Genomic DNA, 25457 nt, shown 5'->3' with positions numbered 1-25457 from the left:
AAAGACTCGGCCATCCACCATCTTCATGGGTTTGCTTAACATTGCCCTTCCCACCAGGATCAGGAGAGCCTCAACAGTAATGTTATAGTAAACTACCTTACATTGAGCTGCTATCCAGTAGAACAGCTTCTCAAACTAATAAAACCCCGTATTTTCGTCACTGTCATTCCTTCACTTCAAGCATGGTTTCTTCTTCAGAACCGACTCCCAAAAATGCCAACATAAGAACTAATTTATTTGCACAAAAACATGACAAAGGCTCAAGGCTCGAGTATCGACAGCACAGGATCAAGCAACAGCCGTCCCTCTGGCGCTCTTTTCCTCTTCATCCAGCCTTCTCCTCCAGCTGGCCAGGTTATCGCTGAGCTCAGTATGCACCTCTGTGGTGGGAGTTCTTTCGGATTCAAACTGTGCGCTGCTCCGGTAGTTGTTTCGGCTGGTATTTTCCCACTGCGATCTCAAAGTCTCGAGCTCTGACGCGAGGTTGTCCAAGGCCACGGAGCCTCTTTCATCCCGTGACAAGTCATCGTGAACCGAGACATCCGTCAATGTCGAATTACTCTCCTCGCGGCTGTGACCGATCCCATTAGGCAGCGGCTGCAATTGTGACTGTCGTCGATAGTTGCCTACCGATTGACCAAGTTGGTCAAGCAACATGGTGACTCGGTTCTCTGCCTCGTGGGCCTGTTTCTCAAGCATCGAATTCTCAGCTTTGAGTTGTTCCAGCTCTTTACCATATCGTTGGGTAGATTGCGCGAGCTGATCGAAGCTTGCCTTTTGTCGATCACGTTCTCCTTGCATCGAAGCAAGACTGGAGTTGAGGGAGTCGATGTTCGATTGCAGCTGGCTGATCTGCTGGCTTGTTTGGCTCTTCATCTCTTGCATGGACGATTGCAATTGCGCTCGCTCTGTCTCCAATGCCGAAGTGTCCACGGCTCTCTCCGACGCGGCGCTTGCGCTCCGCGCAGATTCGAGTTCACTCGTCAATTGAGAATTTTGAGTCTTGTATTTGGTCAGTTCCTCTTTCATCTTCTTCAGCATCTTCTCTGTGCCCTTTACGTAGTGGACCGCAGACTGATAATCATTCTCGAGCTGCTCCAGTTTCTCCTTGTAAGTGCTGTCGGCTTCCTGCATGCGAGACTCGAATTGACTCTTCGTCTCCTCATGAGCCTTGATGCTAGTCTGCAATTGTTGATCAAGCTCTCTCAAACGTGTCTGTTCTGGCGTCCCAAAACGTGAGTTTGGCGACTGATCAAAGACAGGTGATCGTCTCATGTCAGAAGCACTGATGCCGCGAGCACCCAAAAGATCTTTGAGTGCACGGTGTTGAACAGCAAGCGCGCTGGCGTCTCGTTGATTGATCTCAAGATTCGATCGCAACTCACGAACTTCGGCCTGGTGTGCTTGGGCATCTCGCATCGCCGCCTGCAATTGCCGACGAATCTGGAGGGCTTCTCTGTTAGACTGCTCCTGGTATGCCTCGAGTCCTGCGATCCTCTCCTCAGCAGTACGTAGCTTCTGCGCTGCCTTGTCGGCCGCATCTTGATTCCGTCTAGCCAATGCTGAAGCTTGATCCGCTGTAGCTCTCAGGGCTTCCATCTTCTGGTCAGAAAGCGATTCCTGCCTCGAATTTACGTCCCGAGAAGATACCTTGGCAAGGCCAGCAAGCAAAGCCTCGCGGTGGGTTGCCGCTTCTTTGGCATGAGTATCGGCGAGCTCTTCGGTGTCGCGGAGGCGTTTCGATGTGTTTTCGAGTTCGGTAGTTCTTTCTTCATGCTCGGCTCTGAGTTGTGAAAGTTTGCGCTCTGCAGTCTCTCTTTGACGACGTTCATCTTCGATTTGCCGCTCATACATGCTCGTCTTGTCGCTTGATGCAGCTACAGCCGCCTCCAGAGCCGCCATCGAAGCGAGATGACTCTCGAGACGTAAGGAGGTATCTTCATGCGTGCTCTTGAGGCCGTCATGCTCGACACGAAGGTTACGCAGTTCCTCTTCGAGTTCGAGTCTCCTTCCTGCCTCCGCCCGTGCCGAACTCTGAGCTTCATGCAGCTCCGCTCGTAGAGCATCAAGCTCTCCAGGATTCCTGCTCTTGCTTGACTCCTCGTACCGAGCCTGTGAAGCTTCCAGCTGTTGCTCGGCAAGCTCGCGGGCTTGTCTCTCGGAGTTGAGGTCATTGATAAGACTTTCCAATCTGGCTTTGTGCTCAGATTGTGCTCCCAAAGCCAACGCCAATCGCCGGGTGAGGTCTGTGAAGCGTTCCTGCTCATCAGGCTCGTGCGCAGAGTCGGGTTGAGGCGTGCTCCGCTGGCTTCCACCATGAGCTGCGAGTTTGGCCCTGGCATATGCAGCTTCGGTGACGGCTGCATCGCGTTGGTGCTCAACCTCGGCAACGCGCTTCGCCATTGACGAGGATTGTGCTTCGATAGCTTCCTGCATCCTAATCATCTCTGTTCGCATCATCATGAATGCTTCCATCAACGGCCGATCATCGTCTGGAACTTGATTGACGGCACGATCATCGAAAGTTGGACTTGATGATCCTGCAGCTTGATAACCTTGCTTCCGAGCCAATGCTAGTTCCGAGGCGTACCAGGCGTTTGACTTCTTCACAGCTTCTAGTTCCTTGACCAGAGCCTCCTGGTGAGCGTTGAGCTTAGGCGACTTTGGTTCGTCGAGAATGCTCCTCCTGGCTTCAGCTGCAGCCTCACCATGGTGGCGAGCAGATGAAGATCGGCCAAGAACACCATCTTCCGTGCTGTCAATGGAGCCTTGGGTTCGCTGAGAGCGTAGGGACCGTTGTCTGGCAACCCCACTGCTCACCAAGGGAGCAGCTTCACCAGCTTCCATGGCCTTTGCTCTGCTCTCCGTCCGCTGAACAGGTGTCCGTCGACCATGAGTACTCGGACTTCCCTCTCGGCTAGGTCTGATGTTCTCTTTCTGCACCTCTCTAATGGATGGAGCCTGGACCATCGTCTCTGTGGGAATATTTCGAACGGAATCGGGCCCTGTCGGCGGACCCCTGGTGTCTATCGGAGGAGGCCCATTAAGCCTACCCTTTGGACCATTGGCCGGCGACTGCACCCCATTGACTCGAGGCGCCGAAGCTTGGTTTTGTGGCGGTGGACCTGCGGGTGCCTGATTCATAGACGCACGGGGTTGGGGTAGGCGCGAAGCTTGTGAGGGACTTGGAGCTACTTCTGCTCGCTGAACGGGCCCACCATAGAACTGCTCGCGGGAGGTGCTCCTTTGTCCCTCTCTCGACGTGGATCGATTTGGTGGCAGAATACTCTTGACGTCCGTACTCGGTCTTCTGGTAGGGCTGTTAGGGCCCTTCATGTCTGAGGCAGGCGCATCGTTCGGGTATCGAATTTTGGCGGTGTCGAGAACATAGACCATGCTCAGTTCAGCTGGATCGCGCGGAGCCGAACTGGGCTCACCACCAAGAACAATGATCTTGTCTCGATATGAGGTCATGCTATGACCAGATCTCGGTGACGGAGAAGGACCCATATTCTGGAAAGTGTACCACCTCTTCGAAGTGATACGGAACGCAGCAAGATCACCCAAGTCGGTTCCTTCTTCGGTTCTGCCGCCAAAAATGTACATCACGTCGTTTACCAAGGCCGCGGAATGGCCTTCTCGCGGTGCTGGGATATATCCTATACAGTCTTGCTGGGTCCATGAGTTAGTTGCCGGATTGTACGTCCAGACGTCGTTGAACCAGTGCGTTCCATTCGTGCCTCCGAAACTGTGCAGGAATTAGCATCGCCAGCCTAGAACCCCGCAGACTTCGCTTACAGGTAAAGCTGGTCGTTGTAGCTGATGACCGTATGATTCGTTCTCGGAGGTGGTACCTTGGGTTTCGGGTGGGGAGCATCTTCTGTGTTTTGAATCAAGAATTCCCATTGATTTGTGGGATTCTGCAACGCATTGAGGTCGAAAGCTACCAGGTCGTTGAAGAAGTATCCCTCAACCTGGCCACCGAAAATGTAGATTTTGGAGCCTAGAATATTAAGCGTATGCCCGTAGCGTCCGGCAGGTCTGGGGCCCGGTGGCGATGCCCTTGACCATTGTCGAGAAGCTAAACACGTCAGCAACACGATCGGAAGGAGTCTGCGGCCATAAACTCACAAGTATTAAGCAAGTACAGAGTGTCATCAAGCACGTCAGAATCGTCCATCTTGGTATCACCGCCGAAAACAATAAAAGCATTGCCCACAAGTAAACTGGCGTGCCCGACACGCGGACCGGGCCCTTCAGAGACAGTCGCAATGGGAAAACACGAGAGACTACCGCCACCAGTTTCAAGCATCCATAGGTCGCCGCGAACCATGGAGCCATTGATCAGACCTCCCATCACGTAGATGTCGCCGTCCTTCGACGCGATCGCATTGACTGCTGCGCCATATCGAGGGAACGGATTGGCCTGTGGAGTTGGGAAGTTCAATTTTCGTTGCGACCAAGGATACAAAGCGGCGTTTGGCACTTGGGTCATTGGACCAGATTGAGTCGCGGGTCGTGGCTGTGAGGACTGCCGTTAGCTACAAAAACACGCTCCGCGGAAAGGGAATGTCCATACCCCAGATTCTGATTCTGATCTCTCGCGCGACCGAGGATATGGGACGCCATTAGGCAGATTCGATCCCATGGAGCTGATGGAGTCGTTTGCACCAATGTTGGTTGGAGGAGACATCGGTCTCTCGATGGCGGCTCTGTCTGCATTTCCACCCTGTGTCTGCTGCGACACTGGAGTGCCATCGGATGTGTGGATATTTCGACTCGCAGGCGGCAGGCTCGACGAAGCTTTCTCGCTCTTTTTCGATTTGAACAGGAACGCCATTGTGATTTGTGTCGTTCCCTATGCCGCCGGAGAGTTTGTAATCGTACTACGAGATATTGACAGGACCATCCATGCGACAAATTGAACCGGCGCGAGATGAAAAATTGTTCGAACGCGAAGCAGATTCACAGTAGGCTGACCCGGTTCGGCGGCGCTGGCTGTTGGCAGAACATGAGCTTCGTTCAAGCACAATGGCCTTGGTCTTCGAGTTGGACACGAGAATGAGCGAGAGACAGTATCGTGGGACTGCCGAAAGCTCTCGCAGCTGGAAATTCGGGTGGTTGTAAAGATGGCCGATGCGCAGGCGATCTGATTTCCCGACGCGACTGGATGGATGAGCGCGGTGAGGCCGGAGGAAAGAAGGAGTGTCTGTGCGCAGGTGACGCTGGGAGGTCGGGGTCGTCGAAGGTTTCGCGTGGTCAGAAGTTAGGACAACGATTGAGGACGGTCAATGCGATTACCGACCACCTGACAACAACAGAAAGATGGACGATGATATCTGGGATAGGAGAAAATGTTGGCTACACTTTGTAAAGATTACACGGTGACTTAGTGAGTAGTGTAGTAGTGTATTAGGTATGGCTGCGCAGCCTCAGTCGGACAGTGGTCGGAAATACAGTAGAATATGGAGACTCAAGTTCCTGGAAGTTGGCCTGTTTCAGCGACTTGTTTTGGGTTTAGCCACCAACGAGCCGAGCAGGGAGCGCTCAAAGCTGATTTCCATCCTTTCCGGTTAAGACGGCCCTCCAATGATCAAGCCTCTTACCCTCTCTCCAGCCATTGTCCGCCTATGAGAAGACGCATCGGGGTGATCAGGCTGCCCCCTACTCGACAGGTTCGTTCCCCTGAGTTAAACTTTGGGGGATTCTCGAAAAGGACCCTATTATTCAGGTTTTCTAACCACCTTGACAAGTAAACCTCCGCCCAGCTGTCAAGATCCCGCCATATGTAGATTTGACTGCTAATGCGCAATTCGATCCCGTCCGCTGCCATCATCTGATCGGTCTCTTCCCATTACCTATTTTGGTCTGACTTCTTTGTGCTGAACCTAGATGATGCCCGGCGCCGGCAACTAGATCCTGCAGTGATCCTGATCCTGCATGATCCTGGCGGCCGCACAGATGTTTGCACGTGATTCCACCTTATCGTTCACACAGCCCTTATCAAGTCTACCATTGGACACTTCGTAACCTCGACTTGACGAACCACAGGCCGTCACCCAAGTATGAACATCATCCAGTAGTTGTCACAGTCAAGTATCAAGAGAAACTCTTCCGTCAGCTCGACAAGCACGGACTAGATTGTGGTCTACAGCGTATACGACACATATAATTAGAACTCTTGAAACCAAGCCGCGCTGCACACCACGAATTGGCCTTGTGCTAAGGACAACCATGTCTTCTGACGAGCATCGAAGAGAAGAGCCGGACCTCAAACCATGGATCGCCGGGATGCCCAAAGCTGAGCTTCACGTCCATCTGGAAGGCTGCCTTACGCCACAACTAGTCCGCCAACTTGCAGAGCGCAACAACATCTCTGTCCCCTCATCACTATCCTCTCTAGACCAGTCTTCAGGCTACTCATTCCACGACCTGACCACCTTTCTGGCCGTCTACTACCCAAACATGGCGGTGCTGCAGACGGAACATGATTTTCGCGATCTAGCTCTGGATTACCTCACCCGCGCCCATGCACAGAACGTCAAGCATGTTGAACTCTTTTTCGACCCGCAAGCACACACCTCGCGTGGTGTTCCCTTTCCGACCGTCATCCGAGGGTATCGGGTCGCCTTGTTGTTGGCGCAGCGCACACTCGGTATATCTGCGAGCCTGATCATGTGTATCCTGCGAGATCAGTCTCCCGAATACGCCATGGCCACGCTGATGGAAGCTTTGCCATTCAAAGACGCCATCATCGGTATTGGGCTGGATTCGGATGAGCGAAACAATCCGCCCTCCAAATTCGCTGCGGTCTTCCAGCGAGCGAGTAAAGAAGGCTTCCTCCTCACGGCTCACTGTGACATAGACCAGGTCAACAGTATTGACCATATCAGACAGGTCATACACGAGATCCAAGTTGATCGCATTGACCACGGGACAAATATCGTTGAGGACGATTCTTTGGTTGATATTGTCCGGGAGAAAGGCATCGGCCTAACATGCTGTCCTATCTCAAATTCGGTAGTCACGGACGACTTTAAGGGCAAAGAAATTGTGGATCTACTTCGTCGTGGAGTCAAGGTCACCATCAATTCGGACGACCCGGCATACTTTAGAGGATATGCAAATGAGAATATGGAGAAGATGGCGACCGACACCGATGTGACCAGAAAGGAGCTTGTTCAGCTCCAAAGGAACGCGTTCAACATTTCTTGGATCTCGTCCTGGCGAAGAAATCACTTTCTTTCGCTCTTGGATGAGTATGAGAACAGAACCATACCAAGAATGGTGAATGGCGTGTAAAACATTGTATGACTGCAACACGACTAATGGGTATCATGTGGCGAAACGTAAAATCAATACAATCGGCCGGATTCATTTCTCCATGGCCTTCGCTTCGAGTGCCACTTCATCGAAGAATGTCGCTCGCAGCTGTACTATCGCTGCCACCTCGAGGATGAATTCCTGCAAGATCACAGCGTTTGTCAAGACATGGCTCAGGCTTGCATAAGCCCGCGACCCAGTGTCATTACGACTAGATGGAGTGCTGGATCCAGAATTTCTACCGTCCGCCAATCCAGTGGGAACAGCTGACATTTCTAAACTGGAGTCTTGCTTGCGTCCGGCATGGACTGGTAAGGATTCCGATGCTTCTTTGGGTGTCTTCGCATTTGACACGTTGACCTGGGTTTTGAGGATTGAATTTATATCAGGAGCTTGGGGGAAAACGGGACCAGCATCTTCATCGGCCTGCAATGACTGACGCAGCGGAGGTTGACCGACGGTGCGTTCCGCCAGGTTTGCACGATTTCCTTCCGATTTTGCGATGGCATTATCGATGGAGCCGAACTCGGTGGTCGTGACCTTTCTGCCTCTGGGAGTCGTTGGCCGAGATTGTGGTATTGAGACTGCACTGGACGGTGATTGACCCATCAATCCCGTTGCGAGGTTATTGGGCTGTTTCAAGGAAAAGGCTGGCGCATCTTCTTCTGAGAGTTCGAGTCTTCTTCCAGATACCAGCACATCCCATCCAGGGAACTGTGACCTCCAGCCGCGGACTTGTTCGGTGAGCTCACTGATGACGAACGTGATGTTGTACGTCGAATTATCCTCGGCTTGACCAGCCCTGGGTGGCAGGAGCCATCCTTGTAGATCCATATGCTCACATGCCGTCAAGGAGACCAAGGCTTCAGTAAGGTAGAGATTTGTGACCGAATCGTTGGCAAAGAAATTCTGCAGCAACATAGCCACAGCTTCGAATAACTTGCACCCACGGGTAATTGTCACGACTCGTCCATCGAGTAGCTGGTCGTCCGTGTGACCACAGATGAGACAACTATGCTGCTCTAGCAAAACTTGTCCATCCGATAATGCAGCTTGGTAAGAGCCGTCTAAATCAGCGTCCTTGGCTACAGCTTCCGAATAGTCGAACAACTTGCAGAGATAGCCATTGAGTTCATCGACTCCCGTTAGCCTTTGTGTGGTATTGACCGGCTCAACTTTGAAAAGATTGGTAACGACATGAAAATGATGCCTTTCCACGATAACTGATAAGAGCTTGAGACATGCATTGACAGTTTCTGAATGGCTTGATTTCAAGCTCAAAACCAGAAGATCTGGGAGATTGAAAAGATTGGGAGATGGACTGTCTGTCATGTCTGCGAGGGTTTTCAACTGGTCAATCGATTTGCTTCGGCTGATAGACATGCGCTGTCGTCGGTGATTCTTTTCCTTTGAGATCTTGGATGCGCTGGGTGAGCCCAACAGGTAGCGTAGTATTCGGTCCACAAGTTGAGGGTGATCAATAGCACGTAGCATTCGCGAGAGGTGGGTAATGACTGCGGCTGTCGAACCACCTTCGACATCTGAGGATTCAAGCAGTGACGGATATAGGAGCTGCTGCACGAATAATACCTGGAAGTGATCCAACAAAGTATCGCTCACTTCGAGGGATTTGCAGTGGTTCAGCGTGTCCTGCCAAAATGCCAAATAGGAGAAGAAAGCCTTCACATCCTGGTGCCCAGATCTGGATGACTCTGCAAGCGAATCGAAGCTCTGAACAGAATCTGACAAAGCGACGATTGGGAGTATTGACGAGTCTCGCGTCAATGCCGTCGACTGTCTGCCCAACCTGCTGTATAGAGCACCTAGGCCGCTAGCCATCTGCGGTGCCAAGTCGCTCTCAATCATCCATGTTTCCAAGGGCTTGAACTTGGAGGCTGTCTCCGTCAAATAGAGCAATGCCGTCCGGGCAAAGTCACCGACCGAGCCATCATGGTGTACGTACTGGACCAGAACGAAGAACAACGGGAACTGACTCCTCCTAGTCTCGTCTGTGCCTTGTCGGCCTCGCGCGGTCTCTCGAACCGGATGAAACCATGCGGGAAGTATATCTGGATCCAGTCTGATCTTTGTAGCAATCTCGAACAACAACTCAACAAGATCGGTCTCCAGGCGCTCTTCAACAATCACCTGTCCTCCTATTGTAGCGTAGCAAACGAGATCCAACAAGGATCTCGTGAACAATTTGCTGTCCAGCAATCCCTCGGCCTCGCCATTGATGAGGATATGGAAGAGCTGAGCCGAGACGGCGATGATATCGGTGTTTCGAGAAGACACTGCTAGCTTCGTGATGATGATATAGGTTTGGCTGGAAACAACATAGCGTAAACACGAGTGCGGTGCTGCTCTTCGGGATTCATCGTTAAGAATGTTCTCGAGTCGTTGAAGGAGTCTGGTGGTGTAACTCAGGGCGGCGTCCTCTTCGCGTTCGACAGCACCCCCACGCCATATCTGCTGCATTCATGGTCAGCTCGAGATTGATGCAAGAATTCAGATCCTGTACCGTCAGAGTATTGCAGATGCTTTTGCAGGTAGAGAGGCGTTCAGCGGGTGTATTTGTTCTTTGTTTGGTTGGTGACGTGCCGGAGCCTGCGATCAGGCGCGTGAGCTGCAAGTCAAAAGGTCAATTTAGATCCGCTCAACCTCGTACAGCATGGCTTAGGTCGCCGGATTCAGGAGACTCACAATGTCCATATCTTGTGACTCATCCTGCTGCCGGGACAGGGAAGATACCGTCAAAGTACAAATGTTGCGACATGGATGGATTTAATGAATCTGACCCCTGGTATCATGTGTCAAACGCGAATGCCTGGGCTGGCGACTCCAAGACTGGTCACTGGAACATCGCCGCTTCCCATCATGGGAGCATACCAGCTGCCTTATGAGGAGTCACAAACACGATGCCTACTTTTCATGATATTTAAGTGGCACTGATACATTACGTTCTATGCACTTTTGGGGTTTTGAACTTGGGCATCTGGATGAGTGTTCATTACTTTGCCTAACCAGCCTTGCTCCCCGGAGCCTTGCGCGTTACATGCGGCCAATGAGCTACGCCGGTGTGGTTCGAAGGACTACTCAAGACAACGATGATACAGAGACCACGACACCCGCAGATGATCGCGAGAGGAGTGAATCTGATTGCAATAGCAAACGTGCAGCCAATCCACACTCTTGGGATGAAGACAGTCGGGGCAAGACAAGAACAGATTCTGAGCACGGTCACTCCCTCATAGCTATTCTTCCCATGACCAAACACAGGGGATCGTCGGTATCGAATTGGTTCAACGGACTGTTTACAACAATCATTGGTGTCGCGACTCTCGGAACAAGCATAACCTTCTCCTACGTTCTGTCCAACGGTACTGCGACCCCTCCCTCCACAACAGCAACATTCAATCAACAGCAGGTTCAGGATTTCCTGGCAATCAGTTGGCTGCTCTTTCTGCTGACTTTGGCTTTCGCATCTCTTGGATCAACCCTCTTGACATTTTTCAAGAAACACTGGATTGCCGACTGGGATGGCGTGAAAGGCGAAACCTCGCAATGGACTGTCCAGATGTATGCGGTCTGTGTAAGCGGTCTCTTGGGCGCCTTGACAATCGGAGCCTTCATGCTATTGTGCTTAGTGGTCGTGGCGTATTCGCCGGTCGTTGGTTGGGTGTCGCTCTTCTTTGCGATCTTCTTCGGTGTTGTGATTCTTGTGGCGGTTGTCCACCAGGCACCGTGGCCTTGGAGAGATAACACACCCTCACTGCCAGCATGACATCACAGTCTGTGAGGGTTTCGTTGGCATGAATCATGGTACGATTGGTGACCAGGAAGCTCGAGATCATGTAATGCGTCAAGTAAATGACTCGATGCGTGGTTTGGATTTCAGCAAGATTTGCCAGAATCTGACAAGTGTTTTGCTGTACAGTTGCGATTGATGAGACTCGGAATCTCACCCAGCACAGCGTTTCGTCGTAACGTGTTCCATAACAATGGTAGTAAGTGTGCCTTTGTCAACAAGCAAGTTGGCGTTTCATTCAGTATCGTCGTCACTTTCGGCTTTCCTCTTCCTGCCACCTTTGCCCTTTTTCTTAGGTGCAATATCCTCATCACTCTCTTCACTCTTGGCCTCAGACTTGGCCCTACCTTTCTTGGACCCTTCATCAGGAACACTTTCACAGATCTCGGTCAAGAAATCAAATTGACCATCCTTCATTAAGGCGGCTTTGAGGTGTTGGGCTGTGACCCGCTTAGAACTGTTGGCTCTTGCCTCTGAGGCCCCTTTCATCACAAGCGTAATCATAAACAGCTCGAGCGCTTTAGCTGAGAAACAGTTAGCATAAATCCGGGAACAAAAGAGGAGGAGTCACTCACAAACAGCTGTAGGTGTTGCTTGGGCGACTTTGCCGACATCTTCATCCGCTTGCATGATGCGTTTTATGCGTGCAACAGGAAATTTGGTCCTTACATCGATACCATGCGAAGGGTCCGCCGTGGCTATAGGCATAACGGGTTGAGTGGTGTTGACGGGCTCGGTCTTGAGTTGCATGCCGGCTGCCAGACCATTTGGATTGTAGTCCTGGTCAAAGTCCTCGGCCTTTCTTTGACGAGTTCGAGGCATGTCGACGTACTGTGGAGTGGGGCCTTGAGGATAGTAAGAAGGCTCTTGATAGTGTTGCTGATAAGGCTGCTGGCCAAAGAATGATGGGTCGGCTGATGGTTGATTTTGCGACTGATCGTAGTACAAGGGTTGAGAATTATCGTACGGTTGTGGCAGGGTTTGAGAATGAATTACTGGAGAAGGCTGATTTGCTGTGCTCGGAGTCCGAAAAGTTTGGGGTGAATAAGAGCCCGAGAAAGATGACTGAGGTCGAGCGCCAAAATAGGAGGTCGATGGTGTGGTAGTTTGTGGGGAGAAGAAAGGTGAAGCGTCGTAGGAGCCTCGTGCAGAGACGGGATAGCCTGGAGGAAGGGCTGGGTCTGGATGGTATGATGGAATTCGAGCGAGTCTGGGCGGTGGGTTGATGCCTGACAGATCGGGAGACTTGGGCCGGTAATTTTTGTTGTGTTCGTCACTCATTGCTTGGTGACGGTGCGCATGAACAAAGAGATGCGCGCTGTAATGCTGATGGTTGTGTAGGTTTGGATTGTACTGGCTGAGGACATTTTGAGCAACAATAACACCGATTATAGCAGCCTTATTGCGGACGGCAATGTGAGAATGGCCTTCATATTGGTGACATTGGCGGCAGGCGCGTTGAATGCTGACACTATTTGATCCCAAGGTACCGGAAAAATTGATAGAGCGTGTTCCGACACTGACGCGACAAAGTGGTACGGACGGAGACTCGTAGAAGCGAGAGGTGAGGGGCTTGATCGATACTTCGTGGGATGCGAGGGGAAATTGTGCCTTTTTAAAAATCTCACATTGTCGGATCATCCGCGCTAAAATAGCAGCCACAACTCGGACTCGAATGCCTAACCCGATTACGTCTAGTCTGCAAACACCCAATAAAATAATTCCACCACCAAACCACACTCTACGTAAACTCTTCAATCTTCGACACTTGTTATTATACTACTTATCTCGCAGCCACATGTCACCTATAGTCTGGCACTGTCGACTGGCCTGCAATGATTGATGCATACATCGCCGACTTCACATACATGCCCTTAGAAGACACCTCTCGTCTATAACACCCCACACGACATGAAAGTGCGCTGGTCTGCAATTTCCAGGACACATCCCTCGATCCACGTCGCATGAGTACGAGGATCGCTTCATTTTGCCGTATGAATAGCCAAGTGATGACAGAGCAATGTCGGAGATGTCTTTGAGAAAGAATTCTTGCGACGCGACAACCCGAGTGCTTACTAGTACTCGTGGTCGTCGTTGAGCAATCTACAAAGCCATTCATGAAGGCCCTTTTAAACTTGATCTAATCTGATGGCTACATCCTCATACCGGCACCGATCCTCTATGTCGTCTTTCCTATACTGGAAGCCAAACTCGACGACATGATAAAGTCGGTCATGATGTCCAATCCCTGCAGTCGTTCTTCCCGAGTTTCGCCCAGGAACAGGCTCACTACTGGCCACGCATGAATCCCTGCTTCTAGCTCTGAAGCTTTGACCACGGCGCCGTCCTTCTTCATGTGGTGGACCATTTCTGAGATGCCAGGTTGAAACACCTCTTCTGCTCCGTACACGACACGGTAACCGTTCAGTGGCGATGCCTGTTTCCACCGATCCGTATTCAAGCCGGGTGAGATTACTCCATCCGTCCGTGTGGCGTTTCCTGCATATTGTTTTGCATAGAGATGAAGGCTGTCTCTGTCTAGATAGTCACTGGGTGTGTTCTGGTTCAGCTCCGAGACAAGGTGCGTCCAAGGAGACAACAGGATTGCCAAGCCCGGTCGATGCAAAGACCGAAATTGAGGATTCTTCTCGAGCTCTCCAGGTTGCAGTAACATGCTCAAGATTAGTGTGGCCCCAGCAGAATCGCCGCTCACGCATATCTTTGCCGCTGAACCATCTCCGAATGCCTCTCGCAAGAACTTATATCCAGCCCGTGTCTCGTTGAATTGCGTTGGCCACTGAGCATCAGGTACCAGAGTGTACTCGAGTGCAAAAACGGCTGGGTTACTGAAGCCGCTTTCTTTCAGCCGAGTCAACCAGGCCATCAAGAACTCCATATAAAAATATGCCGAGCCCATCGAGAACCCACCGCCTGGACAGCATGTCAACAGAGCTAGAGCAGCCTCCAGGCTGTGTGCTTACCATGGGCATAATAAATAATGATGTCTGGCTCAGAGTCTGGATCCCCGATGATCCAAAGGCCTCTCGCGCCATGCCTGATGATATCCTTGTAGAAAATGGGAGAACGGATGTGACCATGTCGCAGCAGGCGGAAGCGAAAGAACGGAAGGGCCACCCCTTTGGAGAAGAAGACTCGTCCTACACTGGCAGGAATTTTGGCAAAGGCGTACCTCACACAACGTATGACCACGTCCTGGAACAGACTGGCATGCTGAGTGAAAGGCGACTGGTCTTCCTGCTTTGCAAAGTAACGCTCCTGAACCAGTTGATATGGTAGACGGATGACTGCCAACAGTGAGTTTTTGTGGGTGCAAAGATTAGCCTGTCAGCATACCTAGGAAAGGGACTACTTTGAGCAGCACAGAAATCAACGAAAGCCAGTCCACCTGAAATATCAATTGTGGGATCAGAAATATAACAAATGCAACGCAGTCGATTCCATTTATCGGACCCAAGATCATGGTATGTCAATTTGTACACTTTTGACGAAGTATATTCAGGTCACCAGCTGGATGTCTTCAACCCCAGCAATAGAGGCGTGTTAAAGGGAAAGGAAAACAGAATAGAGGCAGCCTGAAACAAATGAAACGCAAAAGGACAAAAGAGCGCAAGGTCTATGAATCTATTGAGGTCTTCCTGACATGATCCAATCGTGGTTGGTGATCTCACCACTCGGTTGAAGATCTGTGATATTCGACTAAGCCGCATACGAAATAGTAGAAGCAAGGCTCGGATTATCTCTCCTTCCGGCGCCATCGGGGACGGTGGATGCCTGCAAGGCTCAAAGATAGAGCCTAATGGCCTAGCCGTTGGAGATCTCGGCTGGCCTGGCTTTTTCAATACTGTGGTATGTCCAGGTGCAAACTGCGCTTCACGACTGCCCTGCGACAGGAAACATATTGTTTGACATGCAAACAACGATATTGACCATATGATCCGTCACCCTCAGACTCTATCATGGTGACTGAGTGAGACATCCACACTGTGATCCAGATGTCGAGCAATGGCGTTTGATCTCGTGCGCGCTTTTTCAACCTCTTCCACTTTTTCGACTTGCTCGCCTGTCCTTCACAGCGCGATCCTACCTTGGTGTTTCTGCCACCCAGAATGGCTTCAGTGACGCTAGATGCGTCTCTGCTCGAGATTGCCAAGTAAGCCATAACACGATACGTGATTCGCTGGTTGGCTAACAATCGCAGGTCGTTGGACGTGGAAAAGGCTCCGGACAAACTTCGTTGCGGCGCATGTCACAAACTCAACGTGAATGCCTACAAGACTACGTGTTGCGACACATATATCTGCGAATCATGTAAGTAACACTCTCTCACTTCCTGACCTACGCTCATATACCACAGGCTTCAACGAGTCATGCGATCAAAGTTGTCCGAAGTGCGATCACAAACCATTCACAGCCGAAACTTGCAAGCCAAACAAGTCCATTCGTCTTACCATCAAGTCATATTTGAAGGCGGCGGAAAAGGCCACAGCGGAGGCACCTGAGCGGGCAAAACCCACCGCGGACGAGACACCTCAGGCGGAGATCTCGGGTCAAAGTGCCAATGACGAGATTCGGGAAGAGGAGCCTGCGACGGAAGTCGACGCTGAACAGGCGGTGGGTGTGGCAGAAAATGGTGACACCAGTGCCCTTGATGTGCAGCCTTCGGTCGAGGTGAATTTCAATCCAGTTTCAAATCAGCCTTAATCTTTTCTAACCATGAGAATGCAGGATCTTGATGCTGACGCCTGCGATAACTTTGACGACGAAGTGGACATTCAAGTCGACCTAGATGACGATCACCAAGAGATCCCTTTACAGCGCCTCCGAAGCGTTGAAGCCACTCCAAACGAACAATCTCTCGCTCCAACAGGACCTAAATCGGATATGCCTGACATGTCGAATGGCACTCCAGACGGTATGGGCAGCATGGATTTCCAAAACATGATGAATGGTTTTGGCAACATGGACTACAATCAAATGATGCAAATGATGGCCGCCAACGGCATGGGCGGTCTGAATCCAATGATGGGTAAGCTGACGCAGATATCGAACGCATTTACAATGCATACTAACACTTGTCAGGAATGCCTATGGGGATGAATCCAATGTCAGCCGGCATGTTTGGTGGGTTTGGACCAAATGGAGGCATGAATGGTGCGCAAGGCATGAATATGGGAATGAACTTCAATCCCAATCAAGGGATGTTTCCTGGATGGAATAACCAAAACAACAATATGTGGCAGAATAATAATGCAAATGCATACTCGAATGGCATGGGTGGTGACTTCGGTTCCAACTATGGTTTCAATATGGCAAACTCTGGCAACTTCCAGCAGTCATATCCCAATGGTGATTTCCAGAGTGGTTACAATGGTCGCGGTTATGGTCGTGGCCGTGGCCGCGGTCGTGGAGGTTTTAGAGGTCGTGGTAACTTCAACCAATATTCTCAGTACCAACAACAAGGATATTACAACAACGGACCTGGCCAGCAGAACTATCAAAACCAAAATGGGGACAGGCCCAATGGTGCATTCGATGAGCAAAAGACTGACGGCGACAATAAGATTGAAGATTCGACGCATGAAGATGACGAATTCGCACCTGGTGGTCAAGAAGAGGTTCAAGAGGCACTTGGAGATGACTATCAAAAGTCCTCAGTAGAGGACAAGAAGGTTCCTGATGATGCCGTCACGGAAAAGGAAGAGCGCAATGAGCTAGAACAAAATGGCGAGTCTCGCGATGAAGCTCGAGACGATGAGCCTGCTCCACTAGACGACGGGGTCCCCGTGAAGACAGCTGAGTTTGATGAGAACACTCCTGTTGCTGATGGACACAAATCAGTCCCAGAGGCATACAGTGAGGATCTCCATACACCCATGCCACCACCATCCGCACCATTAGGCCCATCAGCTCAATATGGCGGTCGAGGTCATGGTAGATTCTCATCCCGTGGACGTGGTTCGATGTCGCAGCCAAATGGTCATTTTGCTCCATCAGTGAAGCCGTTCACACCGCCTACTGAGCCAAAAGGGGCCGGTGTTGTAGGTGCGCCTACGGGTCCTAGAGCGATGCGTGAACCTCCCGCAGCACCTGCTGCACGGCCAGCATCTCGAGCTGCCAGCACGGGTTTCCAGATCATTGGTAGGGCTTCCATGGCTCGATCCCAGCGGTCAGAGTCACGCGATGTTGGTAGCGCCCACAGTAAGTCTCCTGCGCGAGATCATCATGAAGACAGGTTCGAAGATCAATCTAGAAGAGGGTCAAGGCAAGAGGTAAATGGCACGTCCCGGCATGATAACGCGGAGCAAGATGACTACGAACACCGCGACAAAGACAGGCGATCCAAGAAACCGAAGCGAGACACATACGACGACTATGAAAGGGACCAGCGGGAAGGGTCGTATGAACGGTCCGACTCGGCGGACAGAAAATCGTCAAGACGAAGTCGTGGAGACAAAGAGAAGACATCCTCATCCAGGCATCGATCTTCTCGCTCCAAGCGCTACGATGACGACGGAGTCAATGGCGACTATGAGATGAAAGACCATGATGATTCCGCCCGGCATGACCACCATGATGACAGCAGGAGCAAGCACAGAAGCAGCAAGTCATCCAAGTACGATGATAGAGACCGAGACCACGAACGCGACCGTGATAGAGAGAGAGACCGAACTCGTGATGACGGTCGAAACGAGAAACATCGTGATCGAGACCACGATCACAACCGCGATCGCGATAGAAAACGTTCCCGACATGACCGACACCGCGAAGACAATAAAGAGCACAACTACGACTATGACTACGAACGCGAACACGATGGTGAGGAGCCAGATTCTCGACATCGGTCTAGGAGGCATAAGCGGGATCATCGACGAGACGGTGAAGACGCTCCTATCGAGAATGAGCGATCTCATCGGTCCAGCGCCTCGGCGACACCTGCTGCGGTGCAGCCAGAGAAAGATCCACATACTCTTGAGCGCGAGGCGAGGAATCGCGAGAGAATGGTGAAAGAGCAGCAGCGTAGAGAAAAGGCCGCGAAAGGGGCTGGCGGATCCGGGTCAGGGTCGGGGCGGCGCGTCACGTACAAGTATGAGGACGAACTGGAGAGGGGGTTGGTCGAAGGGGAGAGAGCGAGGTGGAGATAATCTAGGCATCTTTCCTGTGTTCTGCTCGCATGTGTGGGCTTTGGTGTGAACTCCGTCAGGTGTGAATTTGTGTCTGGGATGGGGTGGGATAGGAAGGTGGTTTTTGGCTTGCAGACTTGACGAGAGATGCCAGTGCTGTGCTGCAGCAGATACCTATTGTATCTTCACTTCATAACCTTTTGCGAGAACAGAAAAGATCAGAGCATATTGTCAATCTCCATACGGAGTACTTGTGGCAGATATCGGAAAGCGCTAAGATATACTACAGTAAAAGTCATGAGCGAGATACTCCGTACACACTTCAGTCCATACATAGAGGTACTGCACTCCTTCAAGCCACAGGCCACTGCGGATTGCAGTAGGAAAAACCGCATCTCGTCAACCATACTTAAGCTAGACCCCTCAACACAGCCAAAGATAACAGTGCCAGGCTTCCGATCGCTAGCGCGTTGAGCGACAGTCCCTTCGCGCTGGTAGCGTCGCTGCTCGCCTTCGTCGCGGCCGCAGTTGCAGTCGGAGTTGCAGTGGTACTGCCGCTGCCACTGCCACTCGCACTTGAAACAGTGCTGCTTGCACTCGTTGATGTCGACTGTGTCGAGCTGGACATTGACGTCGATGAAGAAGACGTTGTTGACGAAGCCGTGAGAGTAACCACGCCTGTTACGCCGCTGCTCGAACTCGCGTACGAACTGCCCGTGTCCTCGCCATTGGTTGAACTGTAGTCGATGCCTGAGCAGTCTGGCCGCCAGGAGCCTAGCGTGACGCCTTCCTCGACATAAAAGCATGTACCGACGCTGACGTCGAGACCTGCTAGTGACGAGGCGGAGGGGTCGCAGTTGGTAGATTCGTAGGTGCGCACTTGATGAAGTTGTTAGTGATGGGTCATAGGGAAGGCACATAACAAAACAAAGTTGGAAGTATGAACAGATCGTCGCATGGGGGATGGCTGTGATGGGAGTCATAAAGTAAGATCAGCACGTTTGGCATACATGTACAGCCCGAGTCGATTCCATTCACGTAGAGCGCCACCGTCCCGTTAGGCGTCTGATGGCATGACGTGTCGGACTGAAGAGTTCCCGCATCGTTGTACTGTGCAAATGATGTCCCGGCGTTGCAGGAACTGTGTTCGAAAAAAGTGATTTGCGTTGCGGCGTGGACGAGATGCGGCGCGAAAAGGATGGCAAGAAGAGCAACGAGCGTGGGGGAGGTGCTGGCCTGAGAGCGCGGTTTTGGTGACGGTGAAGTCGACATTGTGCTAGACACGACTTCGGTTGAACAGACTTTGGGTAGTCGATGGTAAAGATCCGGTACTTCAAAGTTGATATTGCCAGGCCTTCACTTCGTTATGAAGCCGGAAATCCAAAAGCGAGAGGCAGAGTAGTCTGCAACTTTCATCGACGACCCTAGGGAATCAAGGTCTCTGCACCACGATCACTTCTTCGCATTTCTTCTTGCGACGCGTTCGCAGAGAAAATCGTTTATGGCTCGGGAGATATAAACGCACTGGCCAGGTGTTGGTGGTGTTTTGCAAATTTGGCAACATGCCAGTTATATTGACAGCAGCCACCCACCGCTGGTCACTTTCGTTCTTTTCCCAAATGGTCTGGAATTTCGCTTCGTTATTCATAATTTCTGTAGACAGCAGTAGGTAGCGTAGACCTTTTGAACTTTTCTCTTGACCTCGCAAGCTGGCATAATCATCCCCAATTCGCTTCATAACGATCGCCTTTTCCGCGACTTCGTCCACATCGCGATGAAATCGATCTTGTCCTTGACTCCTAATCCCACTCGCTTGATGCGTCCCAGTCTAGCTAACGCCTCTGCGATCCTGTCCAGGAATGCTCTTTCCTCTTTACTAATAGGACCCTCGAGATCTTCACTGCCAACAAGCGTGTCTGCATCACTTGCCGCGCTGTCTGAGGCAAGGGTGTCCAGATAATTGGTGGTATAGGTGGAAGTCTTTGCGACTGGTGGTTCTGACGTCCTCTTTGAAGTGTTATACACGGCCTCTGCGATGCGAATGCGTATACAATGACTCGGTTTACTGCAGAGATTCCACAGGAATGAAATATAGGAGTGAGGTATTGGCGTCGTGACATCCGCAGCCGTATATCTCAGGCTGACGGCAAACACTTTGGTTCGTGGTGGGGTGGTGAGGAGACTCGGACTCATGGGTAATATTCCCCTCCCATTCGACGTGGTGCATTCGGGGAAGATCACCAAGATGCGATCCGGATGGCGTTTGAGCAGCGTGTCAATGTCCACCAGTTTCGCACGCTCAGGGGGACTGAGCCTTGGATGACGGAACGCTCGACAGACTGCAGAGAACAAAGATATGGGTTCGACCATTCGAGTATTCGGGTAGGTCGCTGCGAAGATCGGGTCGAATATGGCCGCCAGGTACAGAGGATCGATGGGAGAAGCGCATGAAGATGCGATGACTGAGCCAGCCTGAGGTATTCTGGCACTATTCTTTGCCAGGGACCTGTCTGTATCAGCACGTGCCGTAAAAACTCAGCTCTTGTCAGAGTGTGCATACCCTTTCTTCACACCATCGATTTGCAAATCTATCCACCATATTCCCGGTATGCCTAGTATGCACCATAACGACGCTTTTCTACCCAATACACCTATTGGCATCCATTGCAGGACGAGGAAGTAAGACAGCGCAAAGAAGGCGAGTAGTGGTACACGGCAAATGAACAGGAAGGCGTGAAATGGTAGGGCGATCCCCGAAGGTTCGGTCGGTATAGTGAGGAATGGAGCGATGCCGGACCCTAGACACGTACAAGTCAGTGTCTCTTGCGGATAGGTATATGTGCCCAAATGTTATAGGAATGAGTACCTTTGTCACGAAATTGCGAGAACTTCTCCATGTTCGGCTGGAATGCGGAATGTACCTCGAGTGACTGCACAACGGTAATGCAGAGGCGTCAAAGATGTTAAATTCGACAAACAAACTGAGGGCGCATGTTGGAAGGGATATGTGTGAGGTGTCGACAGATCATTTGCTCATATAGTCGGGTCGAATGATGGAACCGACCTCAGGCGAACTGCCGGTACATTTGAAAGAAAAGTAGAGGTCAGGTACCAGTGCTGGAATTGGGGAAGAAGCGCGTGGTGGCAGTGGCAGTGTGGACTGTGGATCTAAGATTCCCTTGTGGGAGTAGTTTTCATCATCAGAGGATCATGCTATCGATTGATTGACTCGGACTTCGTATACACAGTAGAAGCAGAAGAAGAGAAGAATGTGTGTGGATAAGATGATTTTCACATGCTCGTGCTCAGCTCAAATCAATAATGATCGCATCGTTTTCTTCCCCTTGGCGATATTTTGTGTACAGTAAGTTAGTCCGAGTACAGGTCGTCGTTCAGGTCATCCCTGTCATCTACCAGAAATGATGTACCACAGCAGCCCGATAAGGCGCCAGCAATACCTACTTGTCTTTTGTACTTTAGATCAGATCCGTTCTTCCGCTTCACCTTCACATGCTCCCCTGGCACTGACACCTCAAACTATCGACCGTCAGGCACATCCAGCAAGGTTCCTGGAACCAAAGAGGCACAAACCATGCAAGGTAATCAAGTGCCGGTCACTTCTTGATTGGACTCTGCCAGACACTGTCCACGTTGTTATGTCAAGTCCAACAAGCTGAGGGAAAAATGATCCTGTTGGCCTGTCGCCCTGCATCTCCTGGCGAGCCTTGCATAAACATGTGCATGCTTGATGTCCCGGCATGTGACGAGGACCAAAACAGTGGGTGCATATGGAGACATTACGAGGCTTGTTCGAGATGATCATGTGAGGCTGGCATCAAAGTCTGGAGATATTACCTAACGAGCCGACATGCTCCAGAAGCAAACACTGCCCCTGGCACTTATTCACTTCTTCTGCAGATTGCACCCTCGTCATGGTAAGTGAATAATATCACCTGGACTCGGACCAGAAGCCCTTCCGGAACGAGCTGTGAATATGTTGCTACTGCATTTTGCGGGAGCCCCTCTGCAGGTGAAGATCTCGTCGAATGACTGACATCCAGCGACGGTGCTTTCCGAGCATCTCTTCCCTTCCTGCGACAGTTGTCGAAGACACCTACATCGATCGCTCTCTCGCAAGGACATGTCTTGCTACAGCAAGAGCTTGAGAAATGTACGCAAAGAGCCTAACGCGAAACGCGCGAAGTCAGCTTCTATCGGCATCCATCATATCCAATCCCTCCTCCAAGCCCTCTGACTGGAAGAACCCGACCCTGAATGGAAAGAAGAACAGGTCAATGGAGCTACGAACGACATCAGATCATAACAAAAGTGTCAACAGCGCTCCTTCAAAGACGTCCGAAGCTAAATCCATCAAAGAGTTTTCTGCATGGGCTGAATATATGGACGAAGAGAAAGACGAGGACTTCATCAGGTGGAAGAAGGAGATGGTAGGAGAGTGTCAGGAGCAGCGGAGTATGGGGTCCAATGCACAGAAGCGGGACACGAAGAAAGAAAATCGACCGTATTGACCCCAAGTACGCCAGTCTTCTGTGTCGCTAGGAGGACGGGAGCAAGAACCTATTCGAACCCATCTTCCACGCCATCCTCAGTTCACAAACTAGGCGTCGGTGTCGATCTGATGGCTTCAGGTTCCGTCCCAGCCGCTTGTAATCGACACGACTCCGGCCTTTGACTTTATCGCGAGTGGCGTTGTCATATCAACAACCCGGCGATGTCGCCTGTCCTCCGAGATTTGGGAACTATTTTGTGTTGCAGAACCGCAGTCTGACAGGATTGATGCCCAAAGGATGACTTGTTGGCTGCTGTGGCAGGGCTTTAGGGCGCGCGAGAAACGAGCAAGGAAAGAACCAAGATATATAAGTCTGGATCTCGCTTGCGCGGTCTCATGAAGGACATGTGAGCGGTCCAATGGTTTCACGGAACATCAGATGTTTGCGAGGAAGATTCTTGATGAAGACGAATACTCCGGAAGGACGATCCAGGAGGATAGGTGTAAGGTGGAAGGGACGGGGTGCGATCGTCGCTCATGTATCCATTAATACTGATTCGGACCGACCAAGGCGGTCTCGGCCAGCCGACGATGCCTTGGAACTCGCATGGCTCAAACGCTTGTATGGTGCATACCAGAAGCAAATACTCCGTACTCCATCTACTGGTGCTTCCATCTTCATTCAATATCATCGGCATTCGGCAAATCTGTTTCTCCTCCGCATTTGCAACAAGGCGGAGTTTTCCACCTTCCTTATTGAGTATACTTCATGTACACCAGCTTCATCTTCTCCTGCAGACTTGCTTCTCATGATGTCCCGAATGACGAAACAGTAGAGACGCAGAAGAGACTCTGACATTCACCTGATTAGTTGTTGTAACTTGTTAAAGTTTCTAGCTTAGCACAGCAACATGCCTCCATCCATCAATGTGGCCGACATCAGGGCCCAGTTTCCTGGCCTCGCACAGAAGCAGGTCTTTATGGATAATGCAGGAGGCTCTCAAGTCCTTCAAACAGTCATAGACGCAATCTCAACCTATCTTTCCAAGACCAATGTTCAGCTTGGCGCATCCTACCCGGTTTCTCAGGCTTCCACGGCCAAGTTTAATGACGGTCACATTGCTGGCGCAAAATACATCAATGCATCACCAAAAGAAGTCGTGTTCGGGCCTTCGACCACGCAATTGTTTCGCAATCTGTCGATCGCCCTCAAGATAGAGTCAGGCTCTGAAATTGTCCTGTCGAGTCTTGACCATGAAGCCAACCTTGCTGCCTGGGTTCAGCTGGCGGAATGGAAAGGACTGACCGTCAAATGGTGGATTCCTACCAAGAATACAACATCAAACCCAAGACTCGAAGCCGACGACTTGAAAGCACTTTTGACACCAAAGACGCGCCTTGTCTGCTGTACGCATACCTCCAACATTCTCGGTACTGTCACAGACGTTGCGGCCTTGTCCAAAGTCATCCACGAAACCAACCCCAATACTCTGTTCTGTGTCGATGCTGTAGCTTATGCTCCGCATGCACCGATAGACGTCAAAGCATTTGGCGTTGACTTTTATTCTTTCTCCTGGTACAAGGTATATGGGCCACACGTTTCTATGCTGTACGCCAGTGAAAAGGCACAGGCACAACTGCAAAGTCTAGGTCATTATTTCAAGCCTGGGGACACCCTGGAAGAAATGCTTGGTCTTGCTGCCGGAAATTATGAATGTGTTCAGTCTATTCCTCAAGTTGTCCAATATGTTGACAAGTTGGGGTGGGGTCCGGTTGCTGAGCAGGAACAGGAGATTCAAGAGATCCTCTTGTCTTACCTGCGCTCGAAGCCAGAGCAGATCAAGATATATGGAGAGCCATCTTCGAACAGGAAGCTCCGCGTACCGGTCATCAGCTTCCGCGTCAGAGATCAGAGCTCGCTTGGAATCATCGATGGTATTGAGGCACGGTCAGACTTTGGCTGCCGCAGTGGGCATTTCTATAGTAAGCGCCTGTGTGAGAATGTTCTCGGAATTTCTGACAGCGATGATGGCGTGGTGAGGTGTTCACTGCTTCATTATAACACTGCTGATGAAGTGCACGGATTGGTTAAAGTGCTGGATGAAGTAATCACTGAAGGAGCTGGAAAGGTTGATCCGGAGGCCAGCAGGAAGGACGTCGCAAACTGGTAGTAAATGTCTAGCCTTGTTATTGTGTTGGGCGTTACCTGACAAAGGAGGCAGACAGAGGTGCACCAAGACCTTGTGTTTCTGTTGGATATTCTGACTTGTTCAAGACGATAAGGGACGATATTTTCGAGCTACTCAAATATCCATATATGGTACATTGGAAGTACCAAGGGTGTAGTGATGTGAGGTTGGTGGCTACCATAGAGAAGGCGTGCCAGTTCTCATTGGTCAAATGAGACGGGCAATGTTTATTGCTAACCGCTTCTGTCCATCACTCATTGCGCTTCCTCACGACGACAATCACTTCAAATCAACGACATCATCTTCACGACATTGCACACTCCGAGTGAAGCAGCAATGTTGTCCTCACGTCTCTAAAAGATACAGTCTTGCCAACAACAACATCTATCTGGTCTGCAAAATGGCGGACACCGAGAACGTATGAACATCCACCTCATTCATACCACCACAATTAACCATGGACTCACAGTTTGTCTCTCAATTGC

At 50.9% G+C, this 25457-nt stretch overlaps 10 protein-coding genes across 10 annotated transcripts; 4 read left to right on the top strand and 6 right to left on the bottom strand.

Annotated features, from left to right (window-relative positions):
- Positions 1 to 21: 21 nt before the first annotated feature.
- Positions 22 to 5005, bottom strand: EDD37DRAFT_204508 (uncharacterized protein). Its single transcript, XM_062810217.1, has 4 exons — positions 4580 to 5005; positions 4132 to 4522; positions 3799 to 4081; positions 22 to 3748 (listed from the first exon to the last, which is right to left on the bottom strand). The coding sequence occupies exons 1-4, from the start codon at positions 4838 to 4840 to the stop codon at positions 289 to 291; spliced, it is 4395 nt and encodes a 1464-aa protein (XP_062665584.1). The 5' UTR covers positions 4841 to 5005; the 3' UTR covers positions 22 to 288.
- Positions 5006 to 5833: 828 nt separating this feature from the next.
- EDD37DRAFT_642931 (adenosine deaminase) lies at positions 5834 to 7609 on the top strand. The gene has a single exon (XM_062817395.1). It carries the CDS (start codon positions 6235 to 6237, stop codon positions 7300 to 7302), a length of 1068 nt encoding a protein of 355 aa, XP_062665583.1. The 5' UTR covers positions 5834 to 6234; the 3' UTR covers positions 7303 to 7609.
- Positions 7339 to 10161, bottom strand: EDD37DRAFT_204482 (Retinoic acid induced 16-like protein-domain-containing protein). Its single transcript, XM_062810216.1, has 3 exons — positions 10027 to 10161; positions 9845 to 9949; positions 7339 to 9795 (listed from the first exon to the last, which is right to left on the bottom strand). Exons 1-3 carry the CDS (start codon positions 10033 to 10035, stop codon positions 7375 to 7377), a joined length of 2535 nt encoding a protein of 844 aa, XP_062665582.1. The 5' UTR covers positions 10036 to 10161; the 3' UTR covers positions 7339 to 7374.
- Positions 10162 to 10387: 226 nt separating this feature from the next.
- Positions 10388 to 11107, top strand: EDD37DRAFT_570851 (uncharacterized protein; the record flags this gene model as incomplete). The annotated part of the gene is made up of 1 exon (XM_062814302.1): positions 10388 to 11107. One exon carries the CDS (start codon positions 10388 to 10390, stop codon positions 11105 to 11107), a length of 720 nt encoding a protein of 239 aa, XP_062665581.1.
- Positions 11108 to 11365: 258 nt separating this feature from the next.
- On the bottom strand, positions 11366 to 12412 carry EDD37DRAFT_660172 (uncharacterized protein; the record flags this gene model as incomplete). Its single annotated transcript, XM_062819093.1, has 2 exons — positions 11366 to 11655; positions 11707 to 12412. 2 exons carry the CDS (start codon positions 12410 to 12412, stop codon positions 11366 to 11368), a joined length of 996 nt encoding a protein of 331 aa, XP_062665580.1.
- Positions 12413 to 12892: 480 nt separating this feature from the next.
- EDD37DRAFT_642923 (Alpha/Beta hydrolase protein) lies at positions 12893 to 14799 on the bottom strand. The gene is made up of 3 exons (XM_062817394.1): positions 14486 to 14799; positions 14113 to 14436; positions 12893 to 14062 (listed from the first exon to the last, which is right to left on the bottom strand). Exons 1-3 carry the CDS (start codon positions 14610 to 14612, stop codon positions 13311 to 13313), a joined length of 1203 nt encoding a protein of 400 aa, XP_062665579.1. The 5' UTR covers positions 14613 to 14799; the 3' UTR covers positions 12893 to 13310.
- EDD37DRAFT_642916 (uncharacterized protein) lies at positions 14800 to 18499 on the top strand. The gene is made up of 5 exons (XM_062817393.1): positions 14800 to 15302; positions 15351 to 15460; positions 15507 to 15820; positions 15878 to 16178; positions 16232 to 18499. Exons 1-5 carry the CDS (start codon positions 15259 to 15261, stop codon positions 18292 to 18294), a joined length of 2832 nt encoding a protein of 943 aa, XP_062665578.1. The 5' UTR covers positions 14800 to 15258; the 3' UTR covers positions 18295 to 18499.
- A 183-nt stretch (positions 18500 to 18682) lies between these two features.
- On the bottom strand, positions 18683 to 19545 carry EDD37DRAFT_654582 (uncharacterized protein; the record flags this gene model as incomplete). The annotated part of the gene is made up of 2 exons (XM_062818694.1): positions 18683 to 19152; positions 19284 to 19545. The coding sequence occupies 2 exons, from the start codon at positions 19543 to 19545 to the stop codon at positions 18683 to 18685; spliced, it is 732 nt and encodes a 243-aa protein (XP_062665577.1).
- A 462-nt stretch (positions 19546 to 20007) lies between these two features.
- EDD37DRAFT_654581 (uncharacterized protein) lies at positions 20008 to 21170 on the bottom strand (the record flags this gene model as incomplete). The annotated part of the gene is made up of 3 exons (XM_062818693.1): positions 20008 to 20779; positions 20834 to 21071; positions 21140 to 21170. The coding sequence occupies 3 exons, from the start codon at positions 21168 to 21170 to the stop codon at positions 20008 to 20010; spliced, it is 1041 nt and encodes a 346-aa protein (XP_062665576.1).
- Positions 21171 to 23588: 2418 nt separating this feature from the next.
- On the top strand, positions 23589 to 25069 carry EDD37DRAFT_204237 (cysteine desulfurase). Its single transcript, XM_062810213.1, has one exon. The coding sequence runs from the start codon at positions 23695 to 23697 to the stop codon at positions 24952 to 24954; it is 1260 nt and encodes a 419-aa protein (XP_062665575.1). The 5' UTR covers positions 23589 to 23694; the 3' UTR covers positions 24955 to 25069.
- Positions 25070 to 25457: the final 388 nt, after the last annotated feature.

Source organism: Exophiala viscosa, assembly GCF_022695815.1.
Source record: "Exophiala viscosa unplaced genomic scaffold EDD37scaffold_16, whole genome shotgun sequence".
Lineage (NCBI taxonomy): Eukaryota > Fungi > Ascomycota > Eurotiomycetes > Chaetothyriales > Herpotrichiellaceae > Exophiala > Exophiala viscosa.
The sequence above is the reverse complement of the archived record's forward strand: the minus strand, read 5'-3'. Positions and strand labels throughout refer to the sequence as shown.